The sequence below is a fragment of the Microtus pennsylvanicus genome, chromosome 10, assembly GCF_037038515.1.
Source record: "Microtus pennsylvanicus isolate mMicPen1 chromosome 10, mMicPen1.hap1, whole genome shotgun sequence".
In the NCBI taxonomy this organism is placed as follows: Eukaryota; Metazoa; Chordata; class Mammalia; order Rodentia; family Cricetidae; genus Microtus; species Microtus pennsylvanicus.
The window spans coordinates 58,569,567-58,589,930 of NC_134588.1; the positions used below are offsets into that span (position 1 = coordinate 58,569,567).

Here is a 20,364-nt window from a genome sequence, read left to right on the forward strand (position 1 = left end):
ATAAACAAATGTAACACATCTTAAAATAACATTCCACAACAATACTCAGCCTAGGTGCTGGTATTTTGTGGTTCTTTCCTATCTTTGATGGATTGTTGAAGGATCATGCTGAGTACTGACTGAGTATCCCAATGCTTCTGCTTTATTTTGAATTTGTTACATCCCTAGAAATCATTTACAAACATAACTTAGTAAAAGGCAAGCGATCTGTATGAAGAGAAACCATAGTATCCAAGGGCAACGTAACAGTCGCAAAATCTGTCCTCATGGCAGCATCCCTGGGCTACAGAATCAGCACCTAGCTGGGAGTCTTGCTGTCACAGGGACTTAAATCAAAGTAATTTGAACAAAGAGGAGGAATTTGCTGCTCCTAAAAAGAAACAGTCCTTCAGAACACCATCTTTGCGGCGCTGCCTCTCCCTGTCAGTTTTAATTGCAGCCAGCAAGTCTGACAAAGTGGATGAACGCTTCATATTTGGGTTGTTTTTTTTTTGATTTTTCGAGACAGGGTTTCTCCATAGCTTTTTGGTTCCTGTCCTGGAACTAGCTCTTGTAGACCAGGCTAGCCTCGAACTCCCAGAGATCCGCCTGCCTCTGCCTCACAAGTGCTGGGATTAAAGGCGTGCGCCACCACCGCCCGGCAACGCTTCATATTTGGGGTCCTAGTCACTCCTGAATGAGCAGCTCTGTATCTGGAAGTGGAGGGACATCAGTGACTGAGCCCAGGTCCCGGGTCTGTGGGCAGGATGCGTCGTTGACCAAGACTGTGTCATTGGCCCTTACCAGGAGATGGAGGTCGGAACCAAGAGGACTTGGAGAGTTTTAAAGGGGACTCCTGAAAGGAGGTCATAAAAACTGACAACAGTCAGACATGGCAGGACACAGTCAGACAGGGCAGGACACGGTCAGACAGGGCAGGACACAGTCAGACAGGGCAGGACATGGTCAGACAGGGCAGGACATGGTCAGACAGGGCAGGACACAGTCAGACAGGGCAGGGCACGGCCAGACAGGGCAGGACACGGTCAGACAGGGCAGGACATGGTCAGACAGGGCAGGACACAGTCAGACAGGGCAGGACACAGTCAGACAGGGCAGGACATGGTCAGACAGGGCAGGACACAGTCAGACAGGGCAGGACACGGTCAGACAGGGCAGGACACAGTCAGACAGGGCAGGACACAGTCAGACAGGGCAGGACACGGTCAGACAGGGCAGGACACAGTCAGACAGGGCAGGACATGGTCAGACAGGGCAGGACACAGTCAGACAGGGCAGGACACAGTCAGACAGGGCAGGACATGGTCAGACAGGGCAGGACACAGTCAGACAGGGCAGGACACAGTCAGACAGGGCAGGACATGGTCAGACAGGGCAGGACACAGTCAGACAGGGCAGGACACGGTCAGACAGGGCAGGACACGGTCAGACAGGGCAGGACATGGTCAGACAGGGCAGGACACAGTCAGACAGGGCAGGACACAGTCAGACAGGGCAGGACATGGTCAGACAGGGCAGGACACAGTCAGACAGGGCAGGACACGGTCAGACATGGCAGGACACAGTCAGACAGGGCAGGACACAGTCAGACAGGGCAGGGCACGGCCAGACAGGGCAGGGCACAGTCAGACAGGGCAGGGCACGGCCAGACAGGGCAGGGCACGGCCAGACAGGGCAGGGCACAGTCAGACAGGGCAGGACACAGTCAGACAGGGCAGGACACAGTCAGACATGGCAGGACACAGTCAGACAGGGCAGGACACAGTCAGAAAGGGCAGGGCACGGCCAGACAGGGCAGGGCACGGTCAGACAGGGCAGGACACAGTCAGACAGGGCAGGGCACGGCCAGACAGGGCAGGACACAGTCAGACAGGGCAGGACATGGTCAGACAGGGCAGGACACGGTCAGACAGGGCAGGACACAGTCAGACAGGGCAGGAAACGGTCAGACAGGGCAGGACACAGTCAGACAGGGCAGGACATGGTCAGACAGGGCAGGACACAGTCAGACAGGGCAGGACACAGTCAGACAGGGCAGGACATGGTCAGACAGGGCAGGACACAGTCAGACAGGGCAGGACATGGTCAGACAGGGCAGGACACAGTCAGACAGGGCAGGGCACGGACAGACAGGGCAGGACACGGTCAGACAGGGCAGGACATGGTCAGACAGGGCAGGACACAGTCAGACAGGGCAGGACACAGTCAGACAGGGCAGGACACAGTCAGACAGGGCAGGACATGGTCAGACAGGGCAGGACACAGTCAGACAGGGCAGGACATGGTCAGACAGGGCAGGACACAGTCAGACAGGGCAGGACACAGTCAGACAGGGCAGGGCACGGCCAGACAGGGCAGGACACAGTCAGACAGGGCAGGACACAGTCAGACAGGGCAGGGCACGGCCAGACAGGGCAGGGCACAGTCAGACAGGGCAGGACACAGTCAGACAGGGCAGGACACAGTCAGACAGGGCAGGACACAGTCAGACAGGGCAGGGCACGGCCAGACAGGGCAGGGCACAGTCAGACAGGGCAGGACACAGTCAGACAGGGCAGGGCACGGCCAGATAGGGCAGGGCACAGTCAGACAGGGCAGGACATGGTCAGACAGGGCAGGACACGGTCAGACAGGGCAGGACACGGTCAGACAGGGCAGGACACAGTCAGACAGGGCAGGAAACGGTCAGACAGGGCAGGACACAGTCAGACAGGGCAGGACATGGTCAGACAGGGCAGGACACAGTCAGACAGGGCAGGACACAGTCAGACAGGGCAGGACACGGTCAGACAGGGCAGGACACAGTCAGACAGGGCAGGACATGGTCAGACAGGGCAGGACACAGTCAGACAGGGCAGGGCACGGCCAGACAGGGCAGGACACGGTCAGACAGGGCAGGACATGGTCAGACAGGGCAGGACACAGTCAGACAGGGCAGGACACGGTCAGACAGGGCAGGACACAGTCAGACAGGGCAGGACATGGTCAGACAGGGCAGGACACAGTCAGACAGGGCAGGACATGGTCAGACAGGGCAGGACACAGTCAGACAGGGCAGGACACAGTCAGACAGGGCAGGGCACGGCCAGACAGGGCAGGACACAGTCAGACAGGGCAGGACACAGTCAGAGAGGGCAGGGCACGGCCAGACAGGGCAGGGCACAGTCAGACAGGGCAGGACACAGTCAGACAGGGCAGGACACAGTCAGACATGGCAGGACACAGTCAGACAGGGCAGGACACAGTCAGACAGGGCAGGGCACGGCCAGACAGGGCAGGGCACAGTCAGACAGGGCAGGACACAGTCAGACAGGGCAGGGCACGGCCAGACAGGGCAGGACACAGTCAGACAGGGCAGGACACAGTCAGACAGGGCAGGGCACGGCCAGACAGGGCAGGACACAGTCAGACAGGGTAGGACACAGTCAGACAGGGCAGGACACAGTCAGACAGGGCAGGACACAGTCAGACAGGCAGGACACAGTCAGACAGGGCAGGACACAGTCAGACAGGGCAGGACACAGTCAGACAGGGCAGGACACAGTCAGACAGGGCAGGACACAGTCAGACAGGGCAGGGCACGGCCAGACAGGGCAGGACACAGTCAGACAGGGCAGGACACAGTCAGACAGGGCAGGGCACGGCCAGACAGGGCAGGACACAGTCAGACAGGGCAGGACACAGTCAGACAGGGCAGGACACAGTCAGGCAGGGCAGGACACAGTCAGACAGGGCAGGACACAGTCAGACAGGGCAGGACACAGTCAGACAGGGCAGGACACAGTCAGACAGGGCAGGGCACAGTCAGACAGGGCAGGACACGGTCAGACAGGGCAGGACACAGTCAGACAGGGCAGGACACAGTCAGACAGGGCAGGACACGGTCAGACATTGCAGGACACGGTCAGACAGGGCAGGGCACGGTCAGACATGGCAGGACACAGTCAGACAGGGCAGGACACAGTCAGACAGGGCAGGACATGGTCAGACATGGCAGGACACAGTCAGACAGGGCAGGACACAGTCAGACAGGGCAGGACACAGTCAGACAGGGCAGGACACAGTCAGACAGGGCAGGACACAGTCAGACAGGGCAGGACACAGTCAGACAGGGCAGGGCACGGCCAGACAGGGCAGGACACAGTCAGACAGGGCAGGACACAGTCAGACAGGGCAGGACACAGTCAGACAGGGCAGGACACAGTCAGACAGGGCAGGACACAGTCAGACATGGCAGGACACAGTCAGACAGGGCAGGACACAGTCAGACATGGCAGGGCACAGTCAGACATGGCAGGGCACGGCCAGACAGGGCAGGACACTGTCAGACAGTGCAGGACACAGTCAGACAGCAAGCTCCCCTCTAGTTTGTCCTTCTTTCTTTCTTTCTTTCTTTCTTTCTTTCTTTCTTTCTTTCTTTCTTTCTTTCTTTCTTTCTTCTCCTCCTCCTCCTCCTTCTTCTTCTTCCCAGTTTCTTAACATTTTGGTTGTATGGTTTCCAGGAACGTTTCCAGGAACGTTGCAGATTGTTTTTAGGGGTTACCATCAACTCAACTAATAGCTCTGCAGTCAAATGTCGCAATGGTCACGATGCTTGCTCTGTGCTGAATCTCATAGGGAAAACCTTGGCTGTGTTGTTCAAACTGGCAAGTTTTAGGTTACCAACATGTGCATACCCCCAACACATGAACACACACACACATGTGTATACCCCCAACACACACACACACACACACCCATGTGCATACCCCAACACACACACATGTGCATACCCCAACACACACCCATGTGCATACCCCAGCACACACACATGTGCATACCCCAACACATGCATGCGCACACACACACACACATGTGCATACCCCAACACACACACACACACATGTACATACCCCAACATACACAGTGTGCATACCCCCAACACACACACACCCATGTGCATACCCCAACACACACGCACACATACACGTACATACCCCAACACACACAGTGTGCATACCTCCAACACACACACACACACCCACCCATGTGCATACCCCCAACATGCACACACTCACTAAATAAATGTAAGTTTTGAAGTGTTCAGTCAGCTGTTTTTCCTCTTAGTGAACTCTAGACTTATGTCCACTGTCCAGTGATCCTCTTAGTGAACTAGACTGATGTCCACTGTCCAGTGATGATCCTCTGGGAATCCCTTTAGTTTACTTTCTGGTAGCTCTAGGGATTGTCAACACTTGGTAAAACTGTTTTCCATTTAAATTATTTCAAAATCAGTAGATTTAAAAATTTCCATAAAGCATATTCACATAATTGGATATTTTCCCCTTAATGTATTTAATTTTCTTTAAATTTAGTTCTTTGCCTTTGGGAAATTTGGTAAATGTCAGTTCAGGTTTTCTTCCACTTTTATGAATTAATTTTTCACCCTTAATTCTTCAATCTGCCTAGAATGTTCTTTGTATAGAATGTTTATCTCTCTTTCTTAATGACAATCCCAAGTCACTTTTAATCTATCATGAGCTCAAATCTGCCCACAGGTCTCTCAACAGCAAGGTCAGACATTAAGTTACCATTCCCCTCTTAGCCTGCTTATAATCTGTGGGGCAGTCTAGAGATGCTCCATGGCCCTCAGCTTGGCCCTCGGCATTGATGTTGGCCAAAGTCAAGGCTCTGTTAAGATTCTCATAGACTCAAACTTTGGAGGATGCTTACTATGCACATGCATGCGCTCACTCTCCTTAGCTAGTCTCCAGTCTCTTCCACAACAAACACTTAGCTGGCTTTCTCAGCATCATTCCTGTGTGTGGTGCACAGTTTCTCTCTCTCTCTCTCTCTCTCTCTCTCTCTCTCTCTCTCTCTCTTTCTCTCTCTCTCTCTCTCTCTCTCTCTCTCTCTCTCTCTCTCTCTCTCTCTCACACACACACACACACACACACAATTTAATTAAAAAATAAAAAAGAAATACTTTTTTTTTTTTGGTTTTTAGAGACAGGGTTTCTCTGTGGCTTTGGAGCCTGTCCTGGAACTCGCTCTTGTAGACCAGGCTGGTCTCGAACTCACAGAGATCTGCCTGCCTCTGCCTCCCGAGTGCTGGGATTAAAGGCGTGTGCCACCATCACCCGGCCAAGAAATACTTTTGTACCTGTGCATAGAATTCCAGACAAGGGCAAAAGAGAAGAGAACCTAGGGCAGTGGGGAGGAAGGGGCCCTAGAACAGCTGAGCTGGGAACAAGGTTGGGAACACAGACAAGGCTGCAAGGGCCCGGGGGCCTGGCCCAGTTTGTGCAGACTGTATGTTGTCTTGAATAAGTCTCTTTATTTCTTTGAGCATTTGGGTGCATCTGTAAAGAACAATACTTCACAGGACAAAGCACAAGTTAGCAAAAATGCTCCCAAATCATTTTGCACAGAGGAGAAAGCAATACTCCGGGAATCCAAGCAGCGTCCTCACTGTGCGCCTCCAAATGCAGCCTTGCACGGGCAGAGATCATCTCAAACTCAAGCGTGCTGACCCTGCCACGGGGTTAGGTTCAAAAGCTGGCTTTGCCTCAGCCAGGGATTCATCCACACAAGCGCCCTTTTCTGAGGGAGCTGCGGAGTTTTGCAGACCCTCTGCAAAATGGAGGACAATAATAATCCCTTCCTCCTGTTGGCAGAGAGAATTCAAGTTACACAGCACGCTGAAGGCTGAGGCAGGGGAATCATGGGTTCAGGGTCAGCCTGGTCTATACAGTGACAGAGACCCTGCCTCAAAACAATTTCCTTTTCAAGCCAACACACAGAAACCACACAGAGACCCACCTGTAGAGCGAACACTCGGTAAATACTAGACAGATATTGTTTCTTTACCTCAGATACCAACTGGTAATGTTGAGTTTCCTCCAAAGCAGAAGTCACGGCTGTCAATACTTTTACTTTCATAAAATATAGCCATGCCTGGCACTCTTTTTCTAACCCTAGTAGCTAGCCCAACAGATAGGTGGGGCGCATGCGATTTTTTTTAACTTCATACCCAAGCCGCGGATTTGTGTTTGTCCACACACTTCCACACCAGATCCAATAGTTCTGATTCAAGAACACAACACTAGAGGTCCCTGTGGTCCTTTAAAGAAATACTTTGCCTCCTGTTTTGTTTTTTAAAGATTTGTTGTGTGTGAAAACAAACAAAACAATAACAACAACAACAACAACAAAACAGCAAGGACCGTGTGTTTGAAAACACCAGGGTTTTTTTACAGGTAGTTCTCTGAAATTTTGGGGAGCAGGTGCTGTGAGCTCTGAAGTCATAGTGTGTTCAAATCCCAACTCAACAGCTTTAGCGGCTGTCACCAGGACTAGGTCGAGGACTAGGCTAGACAGTGGCTATTGCTTAGTTATCTCTCAGGGTGTGAATGTGACCTGAGGCCCTTACACAGATGGCAAGACCAGCGAAGAAGCAAGGAATCGGACATTTCCTAGGAAATGACGCGGCCGTGAGAAGGCCCCGACTGTCGCACGTGCTTTGGTGACACGCCCCCTCACTGTGAGTCCTATGGAAGTGGAGAGGATAGGAGACCCGGTCAGGGGTTCTAGACCGCCAGTCCGAGAGCGAGCGAGGCTTCGGGAACTGCAGTTTGACATGAGAGCCGCTAGAGGTAGCTGTGGAGACGCACGGAGCTCCTAACTGGGCGGCTCTTTCACCCTCTTGCCCAGGATGGGAGAAGTTTGTCCTTTTCCCAGGCTGATACCTCTGCTTCTCTGGAACTGCGTCCCCATTTTGTCCTGATTATCATCTTTCCTTCCCTTTAAGGAAGAGGCCTAAAAAGAGGCCAAGTGTTCCCGACCAGCAGTATGCAGAGGTGGAGTTCATAGGATTGTTCTAGACTCAGGGACCTGTTTGGGAGGCTCCCCTAGGGGCAAGACTGGCTCAGCAAGGACTTCTAGCAGCCTCCCCTACACCGCATGAGGTCAGGCGATCTAGTCCTCCCTTTTGAGGGATTGGCAAAAAGTGACTGCGCGAAATCAGAAAATCCCCAGCACCATGGGATTGGGCTGAAACATCAGGCCCTAAGCCTGACCCTCCGCTCTTGGATCAAAACAGGAACACCTGCGTGACCTCTGGAACAGGACCGGGACAACCCAGAGGAAGTTCACAGCGCCACCCTGTCCCTCAGCTGAAGAAAGGTATCAGCTGAGTAGCACTCCATTGTGTAAATGGACCACATTTTATTTATCTATTCTTCGAGGGGCATCTAGGTTGTTTCCAGGTTCGGGCTATTATGAATAATGCTGCTATGAACTTAGTTGAACAAATGTCCTTGTAGTATGGTTGGGCATCCTTTGGGTATATGCCCTAGAGTGGTATTGCTGGGTCTTGAGGTAGGTTGATTCCCAGTTTTCTGAGAAATCGCCATACTGATTTCCAGAGTGGTTGTTCAAGTTTGCACTCCCACCAGCAATGGAGGAGTGTTCCCCTTACTCTGCATCCTTTCCAGCATAAGCTATTATTGGTGTTTTTTATCTTGGCCATTCTGACAGGTGTAAGATGGTATCTCAGAGTTGAAATTTGCATGCAAGTGGATGGGACTAGAAAAAAGCCATCCTGAATGAGGTAACCCAGACCCAGAAAGCTGAGTAAGGTATGTACTCACTCATAGGGGAATACTAGCTGCAAAGCAAAGGATAAGGAGCCTATAGTCCATGATCCCAGAAAAGCTAAGTAACAAGGAGAAACCTAAGAGAACATGCATAGATCCCCCAGGAAGGGAAATAGACAAGATCTCCTGAGAAAATTGGAAGTGTAGGGGTGGGAGAAGAAGGGAAGGCAAAAGGGGAGAAGGCGGGGAGAAGAGGAGGGAGAGAAAAGAAGGGGGGGAGAAAAATAGAGGGAATTAGATGGTTGAGATGGGGGAAGGACAGAGACAGAGAACAAAAAAAGAGATATATTGATTGAGTGAGCTATTATGGGACTAGCAAGAAACCTGGCACTAGAGAAATTCCCAGGAATCTGCAAGGATGACCCCAGCTAAGACCCTAAGCAATAGTGGAGAGGGCTGACCTTGCCCTGTAGTCAGACTGATGACTATCTTAAATGTCATCATAGAACCAATATCTAGCAACTGGTGGAAGCAGAGGCAGAGAACCACAGCGGAGCACTGGGCTGAGCTCCCAAAGTCCAGTCGAAGAGTGGGAGGAGTGAGAATATGAGCAAAGAGGTCAAGACCATGATGGGGATACCCACTGCAATAGCTTATTTGAGCTAATGGAAGCCTTCTATCTTTGGCCTGACAGTGAAGGAACCAGCATAGGACCAAACTAGGCCCTCTGGATGTGGGTGACAGTTGTATGGCTGGGGCAGACTGTGGGGTCACTGGCAGTGAGATCAGGATTTATCCCAACTGCTTGTTCTGGCTTTTTGGAACCCATTCTTTCTAGAGGGATACCTTGCTCAGCCTAGATATAGTGCGGAGGGCCTTGGTCCTGCCTCAAAGCAATGTTCTAGACTTTGTTGACACCCCAGGGGAAGGCTTACTCTCTCTGAGGAGTGGATCCTGGGTGGGATAAGGGGTAGGAGAGGGGAAGGTGGAGAGAGCAGGAGGAGGGGAGGGAGTTGGAACCGGATCTGGAATGTAAAATGAGAAAAGATATTTTTATTGAAAATAAATTAAAATTTTTAAAAATCCAATTTTGAAAACTTAAAAAAAAGGTATCAGCTGGTACACTGGAAGGGCACTGAGAGGCAAGAGAAATTATGCTCAAATTACAGGCTCCGCCCGGAAACCACTTTGTAGAGACTAGAGAATTCAGCCCCTCAGGGGCACACAGAGGTCCGTGGAGGGAAAGTGATTTTGTTTTGTTTGTTCAAAGATACACAGCCAGTGAAGGGCAAAGTTGGGATTGGATCCCAGGGGTGGTGTGTCCCATAACAGCAAATGAATCTAAGGCATCACTGAGGGGAAGACAGCATGGACCAATCAGAACTGAGCATGGAAATAAACCCAGGGCCAGAGGTGAGGAAGAAATCCGCTCTCTGCAATGTTGTGAACTGGTCCTCAGATGCCCTGGGGTCTCTAGGCTGAAGTGTTCTCATTTCAGACAATGATTTTTGTGTTTGCTTAGGTGCTTCAGAGCTGACTTCAGAAGGCCTCTGAGGCTGAACTCATCACAGAAGTGGGGGGCAGGGAGGTGTTTCTGTTCAATAGGAATGCAAGGCAGGGCCTTGAGTTTGACTGAATTATAAAGAGGAAGCACACAGGTCCCTACTCCAGTTTGGTCTGCGCTCCCTGAAGAACTAACTTGTCTGCCACCTGCTCTTCTCAGCCTCTCATTCATCCCAGAGACCAAGGCCCACTCCTTGATCCCAACTCCCCTCCTAGCTAGAAGATTCTTGCCAGAGCTTCTGTGGCTACACATGTAATGGCCAAGCCTCTGACATCCCTTCCCAGACAGTGACAGTAGTTATCCCCTCGCCTGAAGTACGTGAAGGGAGCCAGCTTTTCCCAGCATCCATGGTTCCTAGACACAGGGCACAGGAAAATTGGTAAGAGGCCTGCTGCCCATTCTTCAAGCAATAAAGTAAATTGGGCGTGGTTAGCAAATTCGGGACAAAGGTCAGACGCTTCTTGACTTGTCCAGACAGAGCCAGTGAGCCCTCTAACCAGGGTCTGTCTGTCCAAAGCACATACCCTTCCACTGCCGTGGTACACCAGCATCCAGAACACTTGACTGCCGGCTTTGATTTGGCCACTTGCCAGCTTTGTGACACTGGGTAAAACTTCAATTTCCTTAACTATACAGTGGAAAGAGCACATCAGTCATGGCTGCCTTCCTGAGTCATCTAAAAAGATTAAAACGCCAAAATGTGAAAATGACAGGCAAAGGGAAGGCAACCCTCCAGCAGGACAGGCTCACTTTCCAGCGGAACGTGTAAGGCCTCGTTGTGTGTGTCAACGTGACTAAGCTAGAGCCATCAGAGAGAAGGAACCTCAGTAGAACAAACACTTCCATGAGATCCAACTGTAAGAAAAGGAGAGAGGACACCAAGCGCCAGCCACCCAGCTACACAGCAAGCCATGGAGTAAGAAGTAAAGAAAGGTATACAGGAATAGAGAAAGATACAAGCCCAGAGGCAAAGGTAGACAAGATAATTTAAGAAAAGCTGGCTAGAAACAAGCCAAGCTAAGGCCGGGCATTTATAAATAAGAAAACGTCTCCATGTATTTATTTGGGAGCTGGGTTGTGCCCCCCCGCCGCAAGAGTAAGGAGTAGAAAAGCAATAACTACAGCCATATTGCAAAGAGCTGCAGGTGTCCTCTGGGGGCTGAGAGTGTTCTAATCAGTGATGACAAGAAGACGGGGACCCTGTTCTTGTAGTTGTAAGGTAATTTCCAGCCACCAGTGAGTTAGGGAGAGCAGCTGTGAAGTAGCTGTAACTGCAGATCCAAGCCACAGCCAAGCTAGCACCACCTTGGCCTTCTCCTGGTAAGTGCTAGGTCGAGGGCCAGGATGCTGGGTCCGGCTTCTGCCCTCCACCACTGTAAGGTTATAAGTTTGTGCTGTTTCAGGGCACTAAGTCTGTGATAATTCATTATGTGGAAAAAGCTAATTCAATTTTCAAAAGCCCCAACACATAAATTAGGATCCATCTGGCTGCCAGCAACAGAAATTGAGTTTGCAGAACCAACAAAAAGCAGGTTTTCTGAAACAGTACCCAAGTGGTCCCACAGCCCAGGCAGCTCCTTGGGTGAATCCAATCAGGATAAATGAACTGGAGATATTTCCAGGATGGATTCCACTTTTAAGACTTCATTCATTTTTGTTTGGTTTTGCTTTTCCGAGACAGTCTTGTACCCTGTTACTGTGCAGCTGAGGATGATCTCGAGATTGTAACCCAGGCGCCGGAATGATAGGCCTGTGCCCAGCCACTGTTAAATTCTAAATAAACAGCGGCTGGAAAGATGGCCGTGCAGAGTTTGAGTTCCCAGCACCCATCTCAAACAGCTTACAACCGCGTGTACCTCCAGTTCTAGGGGGATTTAATGCCCCTGGCCTCTTCGGGCACCCTGAAGCACATGCGCAGCCTCCCTCCCATACACACATGTACACATAAAGAAAGAAATCTTCTTAAGAAATTCTAGGGAAACAGCAGCTGAGCTGCCTTCCCTGACAACCTCATCGATATTATAAAAAGCTGGGGGCTGGGATGGGACTCAGTCGGGTGCTTGTCTAATATGTTCACAGTCCTTACCTGGCTGTTCTGGAACTCTCTGTGTAGACCAGGCTGATCTTGTACTGAGGAGCCTGATCCACACTCTACACCCTCCCATAAACTGAGCTTGGTGGCACATCCATGTGTTTGGGAAATAGAGGCAGGAAGGTTAGACATTCAAGGTCATCTTTAGTGACATAGTAAGTTACAGGTCATCCGGGGCTCCTGAGTACGAGGTCAGCCTGGTCTACACAGAGAGTTCCAGAACAGCCAGGTAAGGACTGTGAACATAAGTCTGGGTCAGTTTGCTAGGGCAGGTGCTGGGCAGGCCTCTGGTAGAGAAGCCTCAGGAGGGGTTGGTTGCCTCTGGAAACACCAGGACAGATGAAGCTTGGTATGCGAGAACTCTATAGTTTCCCCATGTTTTAGGCAGCACGCAAAAGTACCTCACTGCAGTTTTAATTTGTCTTATTCATATCTTTTTATATATTTATCGGCCATCCACTTATCTTCTTCTGGGAACTGTGTATTTAAACTTTCTGCCCATTTCCCTAGCGAGATCGTTTCCTTACTATTGAGAAAGAATTCTTTAGATAGTCTAGATTTAAATCGTCTGTCTGATAGATGTGTTTGCAAATAATTTTCTTTCTTTACGGCTTGCTCTTGTTCTTTCCCGATAGCATCTTCACTAAGCAGTCTTAGTGAAGCCCAGTTTATCATCTTATCTTAATTGAGATTTTTGTGTTCTATTACCGAGAGCATTCACCCATGTTTCACTCCAGAAATGTGCCTGCTTTGGGCCTTATGTTGACACGTATGATGCATTTTAGGTAATCTTTGTGTACAACATGACATAAGAACAGTACATGTTCCCGTGTAGATGATCCAGTTGATCCAGTACATACCATTTACTTAGAAGTCTGTCATTGTCCCTCTGAAGATTTCTTTCCTTTATCTAAAACAGTTTCACTAAATACACGGTAAGACTCCTACCCCAGCACTCGGCAGGCCTGAGCCTGCTTGTGAGATCAAACATGATTGAGCGCATTCAGGGTAGTAGAGCTGATAATGTCATAGACACTGTTTAGTAACTGCGCTCATTCGTAATGCTGGCTATCTGGCAGCGTCATTTCACATCCCTTACATCTTATTTGTTCTACATTTATTTTATATTGAGTTAGAGTTTTGGTGTCACAAATCCACTATTTTACCATGCACTTCAATGGTTTTTAAGACATTCAGTTTTCTGGTAACCATGATCTAATTCTAAAGCATTTTCACCGGCCCCTACCAAAACCTCACACCAATTGCCGGCCCTCCTAGGTTCCTGGCAACCACTAGACCACTTTCTCTATAAATTTGCCTCGTCTGGCTATTTAATATAAATAGAGTCCCACAATAAGTGGTTTTTCAGTCTGGTTTCTTTTACCCATGCAGTAGCATCTAACAGCACTTCATGTCTTTTCATGGCTGTTGCATTCCATTGTTTGAGCCACCGCACCCACGAGTCCATTCCTCAGCTGTGGTGAACTGTTTCCAGTCTGGGGCCATTATACATCACGCTGTAGGACCGCTTCTGTCCACGCTTCTGTAGACACATGTTTTCAATTCTTCCTGGTATATACTTGGTAGAGTTTCTGGGCCATGTGGTAACTCTGTTGAACATGTTAAGGAGCTGTCAAGTTGCTTTGCTCGGGGCCCTCATCATTTTCCATCTCCAACGGCAACAGCAGTTTCTTCGCATCCCCTCACATCCTCACCAGCACAGAGAGTGTCTACTGTGTTGTCCTATTGCTTTGTGGTTTTGGCTTGCATCTCCCTACTGACTAACAACACTGAAAGTCTTTCGTGCGTTTATTGACCATTTGCCTCTCTTCTCTAAAGAAATGTGTGTGTTGACTGTGTGTGTGGTGTCTGTGTGTGTATGGTGTGTGTCTGTATATGTGTGGTTGTGTATGTGTCTGTATGTATGTGTTGTGTGTACGTGTATGTGTTGTGTAGAAAGTGTATCTGTGTGTGTATGATGTGTGCCTGTATATGTGTGTTGTGTGTGTATGTATGTGCATGTATGTGGTATCTGTGTGGTGTGTACGTGTGTGTGGTGTGTGTAGTTCAGAGGATATCTTGCAAGAGATATCCTTGCAAGATTCTCTTGTCCACTGTGTGGGCTCTGGGGATGGAATTCAGATGTCATGTTTGGAAGAAAGTGCCTGAGCCATCTCTGTGCCTCCAGATTTGATAACACTGTCTTTCATTTTGGTAGATTGGCGTATGTAGAATAACTGTGGACTTAGAGAGATTATTTTAGTCAAAGAAGAAAAGATACATCCTTCTTTCCAGTCCTTTCGGTCTTGTCTCAGACACCGCGTACAGCTCTTTCTTACGTTTAGTTCTCAGCTTTCATTTTTAATTTGCTTTGAGAAAGTCTTACTACATAGCATAACTTGGTCTTGTATTAGCTATTAGTCCAGTCTGACCTTGAACTCTGAATCCTCCTGTCTCAGCTGCCTGAGCACTGTGCCTGACTTTTAATTTTTTTCTTTTGGTAAACAACTCCAAGGATGAGAAGTTGACGTTAGCAAGGCATTTGACCTGGTTTGGAGGCACAGACCTGTAACCTGGGGAATTGCAAAGCTGAGGCAGGGAGAGTTGAGTTCTAGACGAGCCTGGGCTGAATAAACAGTGAGATATTGTCGGGGGGGGGGGGTTGAATCCAATGTGAGCTATAGTATTCACACTTCTGTGGTCTGAATTGAGGCCGTTCAGAACTGTACCTCAAACATGCTCCTTTGTTTGCTGTTTAGATTAAGAACCTAAGTCTGGAGGTGCTGACTGCTTCACATGCTCACACAGCAAGCAGGAACGGGGGTCTCTACAGTCAGCCCCCCCACCGCGGGTCTAGAGCTGTCCCTCTCCAGCCCCCGTAAGGGCCAGTGTTCTTCTTCCCTGCACTGGAATCTTAGACATCCCAGGGTCTGACTTCAGCCATCAGGAGTCAGATACAAATGAGTCAAGAATTAGAAAAAAGTAAAGCACACAAAACCACAGTCAAATAGAAGAAAAAGCAAAATTCAGACGGATACGCATTCTTACACCCCAAACCCCCAAACCTCCAGAGCTTCCTGCCTATGAACCGAGAGGGGGAGTGCTAGGGTGTCTTGGCATTACTGGCAGGTGCTGTCTCAAAGGCCCACGGTCCTCCACTTCCTGGAGTGGCAGCCACAGAACAAAGCCTGCAGAGACTCCTTCAACACCTCCCTTTCTCCCATCCTTCCAGGCACAGCTGCCTCTGGGCACCATCCTGGAGGAGTAGAAGATGAAGTGGAAGGTGTCTGCTCTCATTGGCATCCTTCAGGCTCAGTTCCCGGGAGCAGGTAAGGGCGCTGTTTCCGTGGCCGGGCACTTTTAGGGGCTCTTTGTGTGTCTGAGCGGCAGCAGAGGGGTGCAGAGGACCTAGCGTTTCTTTTAAAGCCTTATCTCCCAAAGTCAATGACCAGAGGGGCAGGACTGGGTTGGGTCCCACACAGGTATCTGTTTTATGTCAGCCGTGCTGGGTACCGGCTCAGGGGCCACTGTCGGAAAACACAGCTGTAGATTGTCCAGTGATAAGGAAAGAGGAGAAAAGTCTGTGGAGGGAAAAGGTGAGGAGAAACGAAGGAAAAGAGCAACTGAGCCAGGTCAGCGTGGAGAGGCAGCATTTAAACGGAAGCCGCGCAGGATCCGAAACACCAGCTAGGCCGCGCTCTGTTCTGCCTCCCAGATAGCATGTCTCCTTCCTTCCCCCTTGGGTTGCCATTGCCACTCTGATCCGTTCTTTCCTCCTTTGTCAACAAATGACATTACCATGGTCAGTCGGGGAGGGTCATGGCCTGTGGCCCTAGGTGGCCTGAAACACTTTGTAGGGTGGAGTCAAGAGGACTTGATGGAGGGAAGGGTACGAAGAAAGCGTCCTTGTTTGCGGCGTTTGGCAAGGTGCATTGTCACTTTCTGGCCCAGAGTTCGTGTTTAAGCTCACCTTGTCAGTGCTGCCCCCACGCCATGGCCACCAGCCCTATGACACCCCCTCTCTGCCTCAGTGACACGCTCACATGGCTCTCTATGTGACCCAAGCAGTCAGACACTGACAGAAACGTTGGGGGAACAGTGGAAGAGTATGTGGTAAGTCACTATCACGAGTCCTAATCAGCCCAGAAGAGAATTTGTACCTGTGCTGGTTGCGGCCCTCGGAGGCTTGGCTTTCTGTGTGTTGTAGTACTTCCTAGTTCAGAAAGTGCCGGTGAAACATGGTGTCTCTTTCAAGAAATGGGACAGTCTGTGTTTGAATCTAGAGAAACAAGGATGGTAGCTGTGAGGGATATCCTTTCTCCACTTTACGGCTTGCCTCAGGTGGTAGTTTGTTGAGCCACAAGGCTGGCAGGGGAAGAACAACCTTCATCATGGTGGTATCACCAGGGAAGGCACAGCAGAGCCGGGCTAGCACCTCGGGGTGGTGAGGGCTCAGTCATCAGCTTTTCTGTGTGATCGTAGTGCTTTTCTCAGAAAGGGCCTGGTGGGTATGACTCACAGGCTTCTGTGGGGTAATAGCTTTGGAGGGAGCCCACGACAGCCCTTCCTCATAAGCAGAGGCAAAACCTCTTCACAGCCTGGGAGGTTCGCTGACTTCAGAGGCAGCGCTGCAAGCAGAAGTTCTGGATTTGCAGCAACAGGCTCCCAAGAGATGGAGGGAGGAGATGGTCAAACCTTCCCCTTTTATCTGCTTCTCACTGATCCATGTGCAGCAAGTTCTGGAGCTCAAGTGGAAGCTTAGTGAGTTAGGGAGAGAAACAAAGGGTGGCTGGGTTGGTGCTGGCTGCCAAGAACAACAAACAAACCCCACCCAGAGGGCAGGAGGCCTGTGGCCATTTCCACCAAAACAGAGGAGGCCTCCACTTTTCGCATTTGCATTTTTTTTGGGAAAACACAAACATTGGGGTCGAAGCCAGTGTTAAACTGGTCAGTCCACAAAGCCTAGCATGACTGTGTCCAGGGCCTCAGGCAGGAAGAACTAAGATGGAGTCTGGGTGGCGCAGAACATGTCTGTCGGCCAACCCCCAGCTTCTGGTACCTCTAACTGCTCCGCCATGGCTAAGAATGAACCAGTACAGTTTTGTCCACTCTCTTATATTTTGGTTGTGAGCCTAGCCTTTAACGGCTGAGCCATCCCTCCAGGCCTGGTTTTGTCCACTCTCTAGTGAGGAAAGGCATCTCTAGGGTGAAGCCTCAGGGTCTGAGACGCTGAGCAGAGAATGGCCTAAGAAGGTAGCAGGCAGGGGCATGCCAGTCATAGCGTTTCCTAGGAGCAAGTCCCTAAGCAACCTAAAGAATCATGATGGTCCTGGATTTTGTTAGGTTTCCTCTAAAGCAAAGATACTAATGCCTTCCTTGCAGAGACGTGATGGCAAGAAGTGAATGCAATGTTCCATATATAGAGATATACGCACATACACACACATAAAGGACAATCGATAAACAGAAATTGAATTAATTACTCGGAACAGAAGATGGAGACCTTTGGCTGGGATTCTAACTTACAAAGCACCAACCGGCTTCTCCTGATAGCATACAACTCGTCCCTTCTCTGAACTCTGGGCACACTGACACCAGAACAGAAGACCAGCTGTGGGTCCTGTGGCAAATGTGGATCACAGCTCAGGCTAGCGTAGGATGAGCCTTGGGTCCATCATTTCAGTATCTTTAGAATACTGTAGGAAAATGTTCCTTCGAAGTGAAAACAAGACTGAAAATGGAAATAGAGAGGGCAGGGGAGAATTCAAAACAAAATGCCCTGGTTGCCAGGGTCAGGGTGGCCCCCAGCTCTGCTGGCATGGGTGTACACTGACTAGGGATTTATACACACATAGCTTAAACAGCAAATCTTGGTTGACGCTTCTGGAAGTGGGCTTGAAGGAAGCGAAGTTATGGCGTCGCTAGGGGCTCACAGATTTTCACCATGGACTTGTTTTGCCCTCCAGTCCTTGACTCTTTCCAAGTCCTTCTTCTCTTAATTCCCCTGCTTCAACCCTGCTTAGACTTGGGAGACTAGACACTACATTTACTGCTGCAAAAATCTCCACTGGCAGCCTAAGACTTTAACCTAGGTTTATTAAACCGCTGTGTTCATCTAGCACTATGTTTAGTTTTGCTTTTGTTCTTTAAAAAAATAAGACTAGCTGGGCATGATGGTGCGTGCTTTAAATTGCAACAGTTGGGAGGCAGAGGCAGGTGAGTCTCTATGAGTTCCAGGTCAGCCTGAGCTACATAGTGAGATACTATATAAAATAAATTAATTAAGGCTAGGCAGTGGTAGTGCATGCCTCTAATCCCAACACTTGGGAGGCAGAGGCAGGTGGATCTCTGTGAGTTTGAGATCTGCAAAGAGAGTTCCAGAACAGCCAGGGCTGTTACACAGAGCAACCCTGTCTCGCCCCCCCCCAAAATAAATAAATATATAAGATTTAATTTTTATTGAACATACACCTTTTCTCTCAAAAGTCATCTAGCATGTATGTGTCTTATATTTGATTTAATAGGTTCTAGGCACAACAGAGAATTGCTTTAGATTTAATTAATCTAGGCACACAATTTGAAAATACCTTTCCCCCACCTCGCTTTTATATCTATTTAACCGATTAAATAAAGGTCAGAAATAGTTCAGACTGATGCTTTAGTTCCACTCAAGACAAAGCTGCTGCTTCTTTACAACAGAATGACGGCAGTGCAACCAACAGGAACAAATAGTGAATTGGGCTGAAAGAAAATTAAACTAAATCGTTTGACCTGTTAGCTGAAACAGTCATTTTGCACTCTGTGTAGTGACTGCAGTCCCCCAGGAGAGAGAGACCCTTGTTGGCTCTCAGACACATCCCGGTGCTCAGCACAGGGTTTAGAACCGAGTCGGTGCACAGTACATAGTCCACTGAGTGAACAGAGTGGAGACATTTTCACACCATCGGCTCGAGTGGTTTAGTAGGTGGCCTGTTGGATGGGCGTCATTTGGATCTTGCTTCTCAACAACTTAACATTAAACCGTGTAAGACAAAAGCAAAACTAAATTAAACAGTCAGGGATTAAAGGGGCAAAGGTGAACAGGATAATCCAATGTGGGTTACAAAGTTAGAGATTTTAAAAGATAGTTATTAAAGTGTTGTGTTTAACCTTATGGAATTCTACCGTTCAGTTTTGCAGATTTTGCTTTGGGTACTAGCAGTACTCATGCGTGCTAGGCAAGCACTCTAGCACTGAGCTGTATCCTCGACCCCTTTTTTTTTTTTTGACAAGATCTCACACAATTGCTCAGTCTGCTTGACTATTACTCATTTTATAGTCCAGGTTGACCTTGAACCCTCAGTGCTCCTGCCTTGGCCTCCCGGTAGCTGGGATTACAGGCCTATACTCTCAGTCCCAGCTATTTATTTATTTTGAATCTTAAGAAAAAATCATTTCAAATGACTAAACTGCATTCTATCTTATAACTAAGAAAATGCACTGTTTTATTTTATTTTTTTACCCTGTGTTTGCTCTAATGTGGGGGAAAGAAGGCGACCACTGCTGGAGATGGACAGTTAACAAACTAATAAAGCAATAAAGGTATGGTAGGAATAGAAGATTCTGTGGATTCTAGCATGAATCCAGCTAGTGTGACCTCCACGTGTGGTCTTCATGACCACTTTGCACAAATATGTATCATGCTTTTTTCAGTATTTCCCTCTAGGTAGATACTTAGGCTGTTTCTAATACTTGTTGTGTTTAGGAAAAATACACATGAAGCTTGCTTTACTGGGGGGAGGGGGTGTGCAAATTCGAGCTGACGATGAAAAGAGCAGGCCAAAATAAAAGAGCATTTCACAGGGGACTCTAGACTCAATAATCCTCTTGAGAAAAGAATGTGACTTTCTCTCTATGACCGTCTACACATGGTCGTGTCTTTCTGGACCATGCAGTGTGGTGAGGAGAGTGAAAACCGTGCAGGAAGAAAGATCTGGATGGAAGTCAGGGCTCGTCCATGGCCTCTGCCGGTCAGTGAGTGGCCCTCAGCTCGTTCCTTCCTAAGACGGTGGGTCTGGTGCCCTCCTCACAGAGTAGAGATGATTCAGAGGTGGCCGGGCTCAGGGTGCTTGGGAAGTGTGCCTCAGTTTCCC

At 49.3% G+C, this 20,364-nt stretch overlaps 1 protein-coding gene across 1 annotated transcript in view; it reads left to right on the forward strand.

Annotated features, from left to right (window-relative positions):
* The first annotated feature begins 15,305 nt into the window (after positions 1–15,305).
* Positions 15,306–20,364, forward strand: part of Cd247 (CD247 molecule) — a 70,488-nt gene continuing 65,429 nt past the window's right edge. Inside the window, exon 1 of the mRNA XM_075988500.1 lies at positions 15,306–15,561. Within this exon, the coding sequence (XP_075844615.1) occupies positions 15,504–15,561 (58 nt within the window). The 5' untranslated portion in view covers positions 15,306–15,503. The remainder of the gene's footprint in view (positions 15,562–20,364) is intronic.